This window comes from Stegodyphus dumicola, chromosome 4 (genome assembly GCF_044657685.1).
Source record: "Stegodyphus dumicola isolate Sdum_Otavi_A_Nest chromosome 4, ASM4465768v1".
NCBI lineage: Eukaryota > Metazoa > Arthropoda > Arachnida > Araneae > Eresidae > Stegodyphus > Stegodyphus dumicola.
This window is the reverse complement of record NC_140771.1, coordinates 56,110,122-56,123,975: the sequence shown is the minus strand read 5'-3', so window position 1 is coordinate 56,123,975 and position 13,854 is coordinate 56,110,122. Positions and strand designations below refer to the sequence as shown.

The window sequence follows — 13,854 nt, the reverse complement described above, 5'->3', positions numbered from 1 at the left end:
GATCCTTTGGAAAACATTAGCAATATCATTCAGAAATTGAAACAACCCAACTATAGTAAAGTCCTGCCAAATGTAAATTGTTCAGACAAGAAGTGACTTGGATATGTCTTCTCTGTCGAAGGTGTGTGTTCAGATCCAGAGAAAGTGTCAGCAGTTAAAAACTGGAGACGCACCAAAAATGTCCATCAGTTGAGAAGTTTCCTGGACCTTTGCACCAACTGAAACAGATTTTTGAAGGACTTTCCTTTCATCGTAAGATCCCTTCAAAAACTGACAGAGAGTAGGTAATAGTTCTTTTGGACCAAAGAATGTGAGGATGCATTTAACAAATGGAAGGAGGCGTTGTCATCTCCGATAATCCTGATGTATCCTGAGAGCGACAAACCACTTATTCCTGACGCGAATACGTGCAATAAGAGTGTCAATGCTGTTTTGTTCCAAGAAACAAATTGTATAAAATACTAGAGCAAGTGCCTACCGGAACCGGAGAGGAATTGCTGTGTCACCAGAAAAGAGATGCTCGCCATAATTAAATCCGTAGAACATTTCTGAAATTATTTCTGCGGCTGAAAATATCTGCTCCGTACAGATCATGCGTTGTTGACCTTGCCTTTAAGTTTCAAGAATACCGAAGCCCAAATAGCCGGATTTATACAGAGACTGCAAGAATATGACATAACTATCCGTCATAGGAAAGGATCATCATACGGAAACGTCAACGACCTGTCTACAAGACCCTGTCGAAAAAGCTGCTGATATTGTTCTAGGCTCGAAGCGAAATAAGAGCTGGTTAATCCGATTGTATGTCAAGTTACAAATTCAACCTTGCAGACCCACACGCATGGACGGAGAAAGCCATAAAACACCACTTGGAAGATAACGATATTAAACCCTTAATAGAGTCTTGAAATAGGAAACATGCCTCACAGGAATTTCAATTTGTAGTCTCCGGCAAAGGAATATCGAGCTCTCTAGGACTAATTCAATATTCTAAACGGCATCTTGTACTGGAAGTTCGAATGGGATAATGGAAAAACTTTCCGTTGACAGATGATACTTACAAATTCCCATATCCCGGATGTTCTTCAATAACTATACAGCAGGAAGACAGGCGGCCACTTCGAAATAATGAAGACTATGCATAAGAGTTAGCGCTTCTACAGCAGTAATGCAACGCCTGCCGTGTAAAAATGCTGCCAATTTTGCGATGGTTGTGCGGGTGGTAAAGTATCGAAGAAACACATCCGAAGAAAGCTACGAAGTTAAAATGTAGAAGCGTCTTTTGAACTCCTCGCTTTTGACATCCTGAGACCTCTGCCACGAACTACTGATGGCAACAAATTCCTCAATGCCATTGAGTACTTCCTAAAGTGGCCTAAAGCGTATCCTATGCTTGATCAAGGGGCTGTCACGATGGCATTGACATAGCATTTGATTTCCAGGTGCGGAGTGCCTTTTCAGTTACATTCCGATCAAGGAAGAAATTTTAGTTCAGCTGTAATTAAAAAGCTTTGCAAGCTACGCAGCATCGTCAAAACCCAAACAACACCGTGAGCTTTAGGACATCGGTTCAACGAAGGTGACAAGGTCGTTGTGGAATCGGATTTGGCGAAGAGGACTCCTTTCCTAATCTACAGTCAATCTTGGGATGGTGCTTACACAGTCCTAAACAGGCTAAAAGACGTCGTAGTTTGGATTCTAAGACTAAAGTCGTTCATCAAGATATGCTAATCCCTTACTATGGTCATCTTACATAGTCCCCATAGAATTTATAATGTAAATAGAATACTATGACCATGGTCCTATTCGTATGTAAATTTGTAAATTCGCGCATTTATTTGTTGGTTTAGTATTTGATTTGTTTTAAGAAATTTGTTTAGTATTGCATTGATATGCCACAGGTATGCCTTGCCGTCAGTGACTGTACTGCCCGGGAAGTGCAATTCTTGGAAAGAGCCAATATAACGTACTTTGTATTTATATACTAGAAGCTTCGCTGCCAGCCTTCTTCTGGCTTTTAAATGTACCGGAAAAATGGCTGAAGGAAACACCAAACGTTAAATTTAAAAACTGCGTAGAATTTTACTCTACAGAGCAACTTCATAAAAAAAACAGTTATTAAGTATAACAAAATTACAATGAAATAAGCAATATCCCTTAATACAAATATTAATTATCCTAATAAATAAATTAACAACTTCCCTTTGCAAAATCTTAAGAACTCAAATGGTATAAAGGAGGTTAAGAACTTTATTTCCTAAAAAAAATCACTCAAACTTTTCAATATCTTAAAAACAGTGAAATGAGCAATACATAACATAAAAGTATACAAAACACCAAAAATTCTGAAAAGCAAAGTATAATTAATGATATTTTATCTTATATTTTCAAGAGAAAAAAATTACAATGAAATAAGCTATATTCCTTAATACAAATATTAATTATCCTAATAAAAAAATTAACCAACTTTCCGTTGAAGAAAAAAAAAATCATGCAAAACTGTTCAGTATCTTACAAACAGTGAAACAAGCAACTTAAAAAACATAAAATTCCGCGCAGAATTTTACTCTGCAGAACAATTTTATCAAAAAAAAAAAATGTATTATATATATATATATATAAATGACAATGAAATATGTCAATCTCTTAAAAACAGTGACATAGGAAATACGATGAAAAATTGTTGCCAAACCCATATTTCTAAAAGAATGAAACTATTCAAAATGATGCGATTTCATCAAAAATCTATCAACAACAATAAGAAAAGAAAATTGTTGCCAAAATCACATTTTTAAAGACGTGAGATGTGAGAAGTGTACTCGGAAGCTTCATTTAAAACATTTTTTAAAAATAAAAAATATTATCATTTTTCCAAAATTGTTTTTGTAAAAGCAGTCGCAAGGATGAAAGTTTAACGTGTCCAAAAATGAAAGAAAAATAAACTGTACATTTTAAAAAATAAACTTTTTTAGAAAAAATCCCTTTGAAAAGGTGTTAAGCTCCCTTTTGTTAAATAAATTCATATTCAATCGATTTATTGAAACACGAAATTTATTTTAAGTTCGTAAAATAGCTAAGTGCCTACGTTTCATGACGATGGGAAAATGGAGTGTGTAGGGTAAAATCTCGCTTTCCTATAGCCCATTATGTCTCAAAATGACGCGATTTCGTCACAAAACATAAAATAAAAAAAATTCGAATTCGAATTTCGAAAAAATCGCTTTGAGGTGCACTGGCTGTTGTCTAGATGCATCTATGTACGAAATTTCGTAGCCATGAGTCTATTAGCTTACGCGCAGCGCAAACGAAAGACACACACACACACACACAGAAACAGACTTTTTCTTTTATTATATGTAGAGATAAATAATGTTAGTGTAATTATAAATGAAATTTTAGTTTTTTTTTTTTTTTTTTTTTTTTTTTTTTTTTTGTATTAACATGAATTTGTTGAATGATACGAAGAGAAGACGAAGGTCTTTCCGGAAACTTAAGATTACAAGGGAAGGAAAATCTATTTAACATTGAGGGAAATAGCCATCTAGGTAAATTAGTGAGATATCGCCAAGCTGTCAACCGTTTTGGCGACTATGTTTTGTCACCAAATTTGGAAAGACATCACCAAAAATCACCAAACCTGGCGTCTATTTCTCAACATTTTGGTGCAATCCCTGTGTACATATAATTCGTACTGCGATTGTGTAAATATAAAAGATCCTTATCTGTTATTGCTCTCATACCCGACCCTCATTTGCATTCCAATAATTTTGAGAAGTGGAAGGTACTACAGATTTCTCGGGGGCAGGGGAACTGTATAAAAGAGGCCCAGTTTCTCAGTTTTTAGTTCATAGCTGAATTCGGAGTATTGGCATAACAGAGAATGCTTCAGTATTTATGTGCGCTTTGCATTCCGTTGTGTTTAATGCTCTTAGTAGTTACGTCTAACAACTGATTATGCTTTATAATACTGAGAAGAGCAGTAAAGCATCCTTTTGGTAAAATAAATTTTATCAAACTATCATCAATTCTGTGTGCATTCAATCTATTCGAACTCATACGTACGCAACAATATATATACTTGCATATATATATTGAATACAATATATATACTTGTATATATATATATATATATATATATATACATACACATATATGTGTTTGGTGAGGCCGATTGCAATAAAAAAGAAAGATACACAGTTAGATATTATAGCAAGCCCATACACAAAATTCAAATGTTCTATGACTAATCGTCTTTGAGCTATGCTCGGTACACATAGGTGTTTGAATTATGCGCGGCACTTGCGTAGATACAGAGTACGTCACGAAAAAAAATCTCTTTTGAATCCATTTTACTATCCGTTTTGGAATTAAGAGCCCTTTATTTTGCCCATGAGTGCAAATGTCACGCAAAAAAATCGTTCAGATGGATACGGCAGCAATCAAAATGAATATTTTCTTTCAAAAATGATACCCGAAATTTTTCGAAATTACAGTAATTCCTTTCCTTCGTAGAAGGAAGTAAAAATGACAAATTTATAATACGTTAATAAAAAAAATTAGGAATGTATTTTTGTTTTCTGCTTGAAATGTTGAACGTGAAACATGCATTTGCATTAAATTTCTATGGCTGAGAGAATATAACATTTCAAAATTCGAACTGCATATACGTACTTGCTCTGCTGTTATATACTCCGCTTTCGAAAATCCAACCATCATCATATACAGAACAATAGTGACTGCATCTGGATTGGAAAGGAAATAAAATTTTTATTAGTTAAAAGGTGCGTTTATCTGAATGCAATTTTCATCATTCAAGCGAGCGAGATTTTCAAGAAAAAAATTTCTTATCAATGAAAGTTGATAACCATAGAAACAACCTTTAATTTTAAAGGAATAATCCTGTAATGCACTTAAAAATAGACAGAACTGACAAATGCATGAAAGAGATTAAAAGGAATACACTTGAAATAGTGGTCACGCATTGTTAGATTGAATGTGAGAAAATGTGTGAAAACTGTTAATATTATCAATTTTAGCTAAAATTAAAAGGTGCAAGTTAATCCTGTTAAAACTAGCGAAAGTGGGACTTAACAGTTTCGGAAACACACAAACAGCTGGAAAAAGAAATCCCAGTAAACGACAGCCTACAGAGCTGAATTCGGAGAGATACTCGAGAGAGCTTCGCTCTTTATATGCGCTTTACGTATTTGATCCCACGGTACTATGGAATGTATATGAAAACATTATTATTATACATCATGAATTGGAAGCCCATTTAGATGCTTATTTAACAATAATACATGCTCAAAACGGTGTTCTTTTGTCCAGGCTTAAGAACTGAATAAAAGAGACATGTCTGGAATAAGCAATGCTTCTTCAGGTGAGTAAGAAGGAATAATAGTGATCAATGAAGTCTTTCATGTCTCATAAGGTAAAATATCGAGTTCTAGAAAATGAGCAGTTAAAAGATTTTGAAGAATTTCACCTATGACACCTATCTTTTTCTTCATGTTTCTTGGTATTGTTGCCGATATATGTCATGACAAATTTTAACGAGCGTGGATAACCCATCTTTCAGATAACAGACGAACTTTCTAACAATATTACAACTTACCCTAATTTTGAAAGCATTACTAAAATAAACTGAAGAAATAAGAATCTATCATTGATAGAATATCGAAATGAAATAAAAAACTATTAATCTAGCGATTAAAATGGTCTAAAATACATGTTTTTTTTTAAATCGAAGAGTATGTAAGCTATTTATTTAAATTAACCATTTATTATGTGTTTTATTATGAATATATACTGTCATTTCTACGTTTTTACTTTACCTCCAGATTGCAAAATTTAGCTGGAGCATATTTAAATGAGATAGAAATAGACAGTGCTTAAAGGAGGGGGGGTGGTGGATTTCTTAGGTAGAACTTGCTCTGCCTGCTGAAGGCCACGTAAATAATTGAAATAATACTATGGCATTCTGTCTACCGCGTTGCTTTTATCTTGCCAATAGTGCTGTCAAGCAGGTGCAGGTTTTAGCTAACTTGAGCTTTAAATATTTCTGTGTAGCATTTGGCTAACTTAGAATTAATTTAAATTTAAATTTCTTACTTTTGAGATTACGAGCTAAATTCTGGCTGGTTTTGTGAGCACCTGGACCGCCTTCTCTGAATATTTGAATTCTTAATATACTATTTCAATTTTTAATAAAAAGGTCTCTTGCATTCTTATTACGTTTCTGTTTGCTATCTAGACATAGCGATAATTCGCTCAGTTCTAATTGGAATCTTGACTTATACGTTATCAAAGAGAGTGAGACTACAAATATATAAGAAAGAATAAAAAAATCTAAGCGCATTATATATGACGTTAGAATCTCTTTTATTAACTGCAGTAATACTACAAATACTCATAAATATGAACTGAATTGTAATAAAAACTAAATATGTTTCAACTGACGAATAGTTATATATACTATTAAAACTAAAACAAAAGTTAAACTACAATAAATTAAGACGTAAGTTTATTACTTTTAAGCTGCTTGCTATATTATGCGGTTATATCCTGAACAGTAAAAATTAAAAATCTAATTTTTACTATTTATTTATTCACTTTATCCTTTAAAAACACTGTTCAAACGTCCTATTTTTCCTATACGTGAATTCAATTTAACTGTGGAGCTTTCTGTTCACTATTTTTTGCGTCCCCGTCTGGTTTAACGGATCTTATATTAGAAAGCGTGGACGCAATCAGCTGATCAATATTCTTGTTCATCGAATCTTAAGTGTTGTATTACTTTTTTTTAATATTTGCTTATACTGTTTATACTTGGGATGTAAATTGATGAAATTATCCGAATGATTTGATCACATGTAAAATGATGATCACACTTCGCATGTAAAAACTGTTACTGATTGGAGTTGTAAAAAAGGTTAAAAAATTTGATTAATTTTTTTGGTTCTTCTGACATATTTATTCATAAGTTTAAAGGAACTGTTAACAATTGTTCTTCTGATATAAATTTATTCACAAGTTTATAGGAACTATTAACAATCAAAAATACTAATTAAGCACATGAAAACATTGATAAATATCAAAATGTTTAGTTTAATTATTCTTTGTTTTAAAGCTCTAGATGGTAAAGCAATGTGAAATAAATGTCCTAAGTTTTAAAACTTTTATTTTGGAAAACAGGTAAGGTGTTATTTATACAATCTTAAAGATTTCAGTAATACAATCACTAGGATATTATAAGCCTTATTATTATTACATAATTTTATGATGCATATTTTGTGAACCGCTTTGATGTTAGTTTTAAGATAGTATGAGATGAATGAATTTAAAGGAATGAATTGCCTACTTTATTTATTGTTTACTTAAGCTATTATTTACTGTTACTTCAGTAATTATACCTAGAGTTAGCAATGACATCAGCATCTTGGTTAATATGATTTAGAAAGGCGAAGAAGAAAAAAAAATGAGGCTTGGCCGTGTGGCTACAGCTGGCGGTATTCCAAAAATAATTATTACGTACTTTCTTATTCAGTAAATAGAACACACTCGAAATGTTTTGGTTCTTCTGACTTTTTTTGTATGTATGTATGTAGCCGTTTTCGAAAACTAAAAGATGATTGTATTCTCAATCTCAGTTGAGATTAAAAAAATACAAGCATTAAAAATATTATGTTTAAAAATAGGCATAAGTACGTAAGAAAATGAAAAATAAATCGGCATTTCGATTTAGCGCTCTTACAGATGCATACAACTGTCCAATGTTTATGTTTACATGGAATTATTTCGATTAGTCCAAAAATTTTAGTTTTCTCTGTGCGTTCGATGAGTTAACAGCAGCAATAACAGTCATAAAAGTTTAGATCTCTGCCTGTGCTCGACAAGAGTTTACATTAATATTAACACATAAAAAATAAGAAATATGAAAGCTTTCCGATTTTATATTACGCCCAAAGGGACTTTTATTTTTGAAGTTTTGTCTATTACCTTTATATACTAAGTATCATGTTCTTCGCACTTAAACCATAAAGTTCAATTCATATCACAAAATATTTAAAAGAGCATATCTTTAGAATTCCGATACACAGTCTCGCGCGCTGAAGATAAATTTTTTGTTCGTACAGCGCTGCTGTTGCTCGCTTTGAAATCGTTGAGTCTGTTGATAAAAAATTCCTTAAGTTTTACAAAATATGAAATGGATAATGAAACAAATTCAAAACTTGGGCTTCCAGATGCCCATATTCGAGTGGAGGACTACGTTCTTCAAAATTTGATAGCTCTAGGTACCATTGGTTTTTCACAGGGCGAAAAATATACATACATTCATGCAGATTCTTCATTTTTTAATTTATTTAAATATAATGCAGGACTTTGATATTTGGTGGCAACAATTTGAAAAGTGAAACTATAGTGGAATATGTAAAACGCCAAAACAAAATTAATAGCTCTTTTCAGCAAATTGGCCTTTTGGGCTAAAAAAATCATTTGAGACAGATCTTTGGGGGAATGAAAACAAGGGTTTAAATTTTTACAGGACACAGGTACACGTTCGTGTCATTTCAGTTTAAAGCATTATTCAATTTGTTTACAACATCGAGAGCTTAGTAGTTATTGTATATTTTGTTCACACTACTGGAGCTTCAAATATAAAAATCTTACGCAAATCGAATAACATTCTTCCAGAATCTGGAATCTTGTGCTATGGTAACATTTTCCGGATCTTATGGCTGATGAATGGATAGCAGCTTAAGAAAACGGCCCCGAAAATTTAAAAATACTCCAGTAAAGAGGTTTCTGACATAAAAAAAAAATAATCTAAATTAAACTTTTAAGAGCTTGAGAAGCTATAACAATTGTAATTTTCTAATGTTATGCTGCTATAAATTTTCTTTCTTGTACTAAAACATTAAGCTAAGTCACTTGTACTTGATATAGGAAATTATAAACAGTTTGCCGTTGAACAGTCAATCAGAACATAAAGTCTTGCCCAAAACTGCAGCAGTCTGAAAGCTAATTTGATTTGCTTCATTTATTTGACAAGAACTATGGATTTGTGACCGATTTATATCTAGTCGTACGGTGTTTCTGAAATAACTGATAAAGGTCAAGTCCCATTTAAAAAAAAAATAATAATATATGCTCTAACAAAATTTAACCACAGAGCGTTTAGCTTTCTAAGATAACAAAATAAAAGAAATTACAACTGAATTAAAAAAAAAAAAACCCAGGCGCCAAAATTCGTTTTACAAAATTTCGCTTCAACTCAATTTTGAAACGAAAGTTGCTTACTTAAGTCAACTCATTAACGTGCATAAAAATTAATGAATTGCAAACTTCTGATGACTATACTTACGTAAGAATAACTTACGTAAGAATAACAAAAGACTCGAAACAGCATTTTGCGTTGAATCCATGGACCTTCTAAGAAATAGACTAACCCAAATGGGTTTTCTCCCTCGTCTGAGGCGTTCCCGGCTGTCACCTTGATCACATCCGAAGGAGTAGGGACTAATTGCAGAAATTTAACAGTGGTTGCCTATTGCAGCGTGTATAGTTGTCAAGAAAAAGCTGGTTGTAACGCCTCATTCCACAAATTAGAATTTCTCCATATTTTTATTTTTAAAATTGAGATTGATTTTTAAAAATTTAGCATATTTAGCAAGCATAATTAACGTTCCAAATAATTATAAAGCTATTGCATGCTTTCAGGGCTGGATATCTTTTTATCTTTTCCTATGCTGTAAGGAAATTTGTAACTACTTCTTTTAGAAAATAATATATTAAATCTGAACTAATAGAAAATTTCAAACAAGCAATTTTCTCTTGCAATTTTTATGATTTTTATTGGTGTAAATAAGCAAAAAATACTAAAACATTTAAAAACGAATTTTTGAAAATTTTGTTTAAAATTCTAAATTGTGCTGCTTTTTTAAAATTATAGATGAATATTATAGCACAATTTCTATAAAGAAACTTTGTTTCAATTGTATTTCATAATACATCATAGAGATAAACACTTTTGACTCCTTAATAATTTTTATACATTTAATTCTAATATTGAAATTGTATTTAACCGTAATAATTAATTTTGTTTGTATTTCATAGTGATTATTTTTTTTTAATTTATTTTTAGTTCTGCATAAGATTTTTTTTTCATTTACTGTTAATTTAATTTATTAGCCCAAAGAAGCGGTAGCCTAGAAAGGCTGTTAGTTTCGAAGCGGCATTTTGCACTGATTTACTATAAATGTCCGTGTCTCCTTGCAAATTGTTGTTACCAAATATTATCGCCCTGTATTATATTTAAAGAAATTAAATAATGAAGAATCTGCATGAATACATGTATATTTCTCGCACTGTGACAAAAACGGCAATATCTAAAGCCATCAAATTTTGAATAATGTAATCCTCCACCCGAACATGGTCATCTGGACGGCTGAATTTCGAATTTGTTTTAATCTACTTCATATTTTGTAAAACTTTAATGAATTTTTGATTAACAAATTCAGCGAGTTCAGAGAGAGAGAGCACTGTATGGAAAATAACAGTTTTATCTCCAGTGCGGAAATTCTAAAGATATGCTATTTTCAAATGTATGTGGTTTACGGGCGAAGAACATGATATTCAGTAAATAAAGGTAACACACAAAACGTTCCTTTTGGCCGTAATATAAAATATGAGTACTTCTAGATTTTATTTTACCTTTTTTTCCCCCTTCATTACACTCAGAAAAGTTTATTCTCCGAATTTTAAAAATTCCTAAAACAAATATTCCACTTTAACGTTAATAAGTTAATGATGATACAATCAAATAAATGATTATTTTAGAATGTTATTATAGTTTCAAAAATCACTGCCTGAAAATGGTCATTAAATTAAAAAAAATTGTAAGATCTTGTTTAATTTTACCTTATTTATTTCAAAGCATTTTTACAGTTTTAACAAAGTAAAGATGTTTGTACAAGAATTACGCATGAAACAAATGCGCGAAATGCAGTAAAAAGTGCTTTAATGAGATATATTAAATCATATTTGGAAAAAACTGTGGCTTTCATAATCTCATCACTATGCAATGTATCACATTTAATAATTAAAAAGAGTTATGTGATACAAACGCCATAGGTTTCAGTTTTAATCTTCTCAGCGTTACGGGCCGGAAAATTCCGTACAGAAGGTTGCCTTCCACATTCATTATACATGAAAATTTCTGCTAGCTTTTAATGTATCGGATTTCAGTTTGGATGTATATTGGAAGCAAAGGAATCAAGGTACAGAATGAAAGAATCATTTTTTAATTAAAAATCAAGAAAATATTACTTATTCATGACATTTTGAGGAACTTTGTAATTTCAGGGCTAAACCCGTAACGCTCAGAACCAGATCGTCCCTACTCTTTCTTGCCGACCTGTCAGTGACGCGGCGCGCCTCGCCCACTGGGTTAGTCTATCTCTTATAAAGTTCATGGTTGAATCGCTATAAACTGCGTATTACTTTTCAAATTATTGCCACCAAAGATTATCGCCGTGTATTATATTTAAAGAAATTAAATAATGAAGAATCTGCATTAATGTATGCATGCTTCTAACACTGTGGAAAACAACGATACCTAAAGCCATCAAATTTTGAATAATGTTGTTCTTGCTCCGAAGATGGACAAATGGAAGCTCGAATTTTGAATTTCGAATTTGGTTTATTACCTATTTCATATTTTGGAAAACCTTAACGAATTTTGATTAACAAACTAAACGATTTCAAAGGAAGCAGTGGCAACACTATACGGGAAAAAATAGCTCTGTTTGTTCGAGAATGTTTGTCGGAAATTCTGAAGATATGCTGTTTTAAAATATTTTGTGATTTTGCTGTTGTAAACACACGAAACGTTAATAACAAAAAGACAAAAAAAAAGTTTAGTAAAGCTATCTTAATAAGAAAACTGAACAATGATATGATAAATTGAGAAAAGACAACAACAAGAACAAAATGTATGTCAACACTTAACGCTGCATCGAAAATTATAAATGTACACTGCTATGCTAGTTTTAAAATTTTTGTAATTTTTCTGTTGAATCGCATATGGCATACGTGCGAAGAAAATGATGCTTAATAATAAAGCAAAAAAGATTTAAAAAAAGTTAGTAGGAGCGAGTATAACAGCAAACGGATAGACTGCGAGCTCAGCAAGAGAGTGAACACCTTAACAAACCCTTTTGGGCGATCGTTAAAATCTGAATCCGATCAGGTTTTTCTTTATTTATTATTTGTTTTTGTCGATAAATTAACTTTTATGACAACATGTTGTTTCTCTTAGTGTAAACTCTGTGTTACACATTTACCATGGCTTCGTTTAGGGAAAAATGTTTAATACTTTTAATAGTAATTAGGAGAGTATCTTATTATACTACTATGTACTGCCGATTTTGGTACTTTGAGACAAAGAGTTTTCGCATATCAAAACGGCTCTTTAATCCTCATGCGTTTACTTGTATATCAGATTAAAGCAGTTAAAAACATTTTTAATATCTATGTATCCAGTGTATATTAATATATGTTCTTTTACTCTACGGAAACATAGATTTAATACTGTTTAGAGCTAGACAGAGCGGGCTCTGGTCGACGTATTTCGAGAAAACTTGATATATACGAGTGCATTTTGTGGACTATAGAAAAAAGAAAACTGCAATAAAAATAATAATTCAAATTTTGACTATCACATGAGAAGGGAGTGTAAGAACAAAAAGCACAAATTGGAACAAAATTTTATTTAATCATAGCATTTGTTCAGTGTGCATTCCATTTGCGTCAATCACATGTTCAAAGCGTGCTACAGTGGGTTCAACAGTAGCGTAAAGTGTTTCTCGATCATTTGACATTATTCATTGCATTAGGTTCTGCATATACTTCAAATCCACTGAAAGGCTGATTTTTTTTATCATTCTCATTGCGTACATGAAAAGCATTTCGTAGTTCTACTTATTTACTTTCTTAGACCAGTCAAGTTCTGAAGCTTATTTTAAAAAGGTACTAATTCCCCAAAATGTCCAATTAGTTAAACGGAGAAAAAAAATAAGACTAAAACTATTGAAAACGAATGCCATTGCTCTATTTAAGTACTATAAAAGATGCTTCGAATATTTAAAAAAATGGTTCAATGGCCTCTCTTTAAAATGCCTTTCATTTAAAAATGGTTCAGTAAAGAAGCAGAAGTCAAGTTTACCGTTTAGCAATGATTCTCCAAAAACTAAGAAGTACAAATTCTTATTAACACCCACTTCTTGAAAAATAGCCAGCACCTGAAATGGTATAAAATCTTGGTTACAGTTACAGATAATGGCAATAAGTCAAATAAAAATTTTAATTCGTCTCAGTAATGGCATGATCTTGCATCTGCAGAAGAATCTCATTCTTTTAATTACCATCATCACTCTTAATCTCGTTCACTCAAAATTTTTTGTTCCAATTTAAATTTCCTTTAATTCTTTCAATTATCTTAAACTATAATTTTTTATAAATATTCATGTAATCGAAGAAATAGGATGATTTTTTCCATATGTATCGATATATGTACCATATGCTTCCCTATTATAATGCTTCTCGATAAATCGCTGTTTCGATTACACGGCTCTTGCCTAACGAAACTAATACTTGCATTTAGAATATAATATTTTACTGATAGAGACATCTGTCTTAATGATAAAAAAGTCTCTTTTAGAAGCCAGTACTGCAGTATATTCTTTCTTTGATACAATTTAGAGTTGCACGTTTAGTGTTTGTCTGTGTTAACTTTTGAAAAAATAATCCTCTCCCTTTTTCTGTAGACTTGCTTTGATTAAAAAAGATTTTAGA

The 13,854-nt window shown here is 31.8% G+C and overlaps 1 protein-coding gene across 5 annotated transcripts in view; it reads right to left on the bottom strand.

The window, feature by feature from the left end:
* LOC118188716 (Na(+)/H(+) exchanger protein 7-like) overlaps positions 1 to 13,854 on the bottom strand; it is a 329,360-nt gene that overhangs the window by 110,017 nt on the left and 205,489 nt on the right. For all 5 annotated transcript variants that reach the window (XM_085814914.1, XM_085814916.1, XM_085814918.1 and 2 more), the window contains 2 exons: positions 13,226 to 13,301; positions 4,672 to 4,742 (listed from right to left, as the gene is read on the bottom strand). In XM_085814914.1, the coding sequence (XP_085671040.1) occupies positions 4,672 to 4,742; positions 13,226 to 13,301 (147 nt within the window). The remainder of the gene's footprint in view (positions 1 to 4,671; positions 4,743 to 13,225; positions 13,302 to 13,854) is intronic.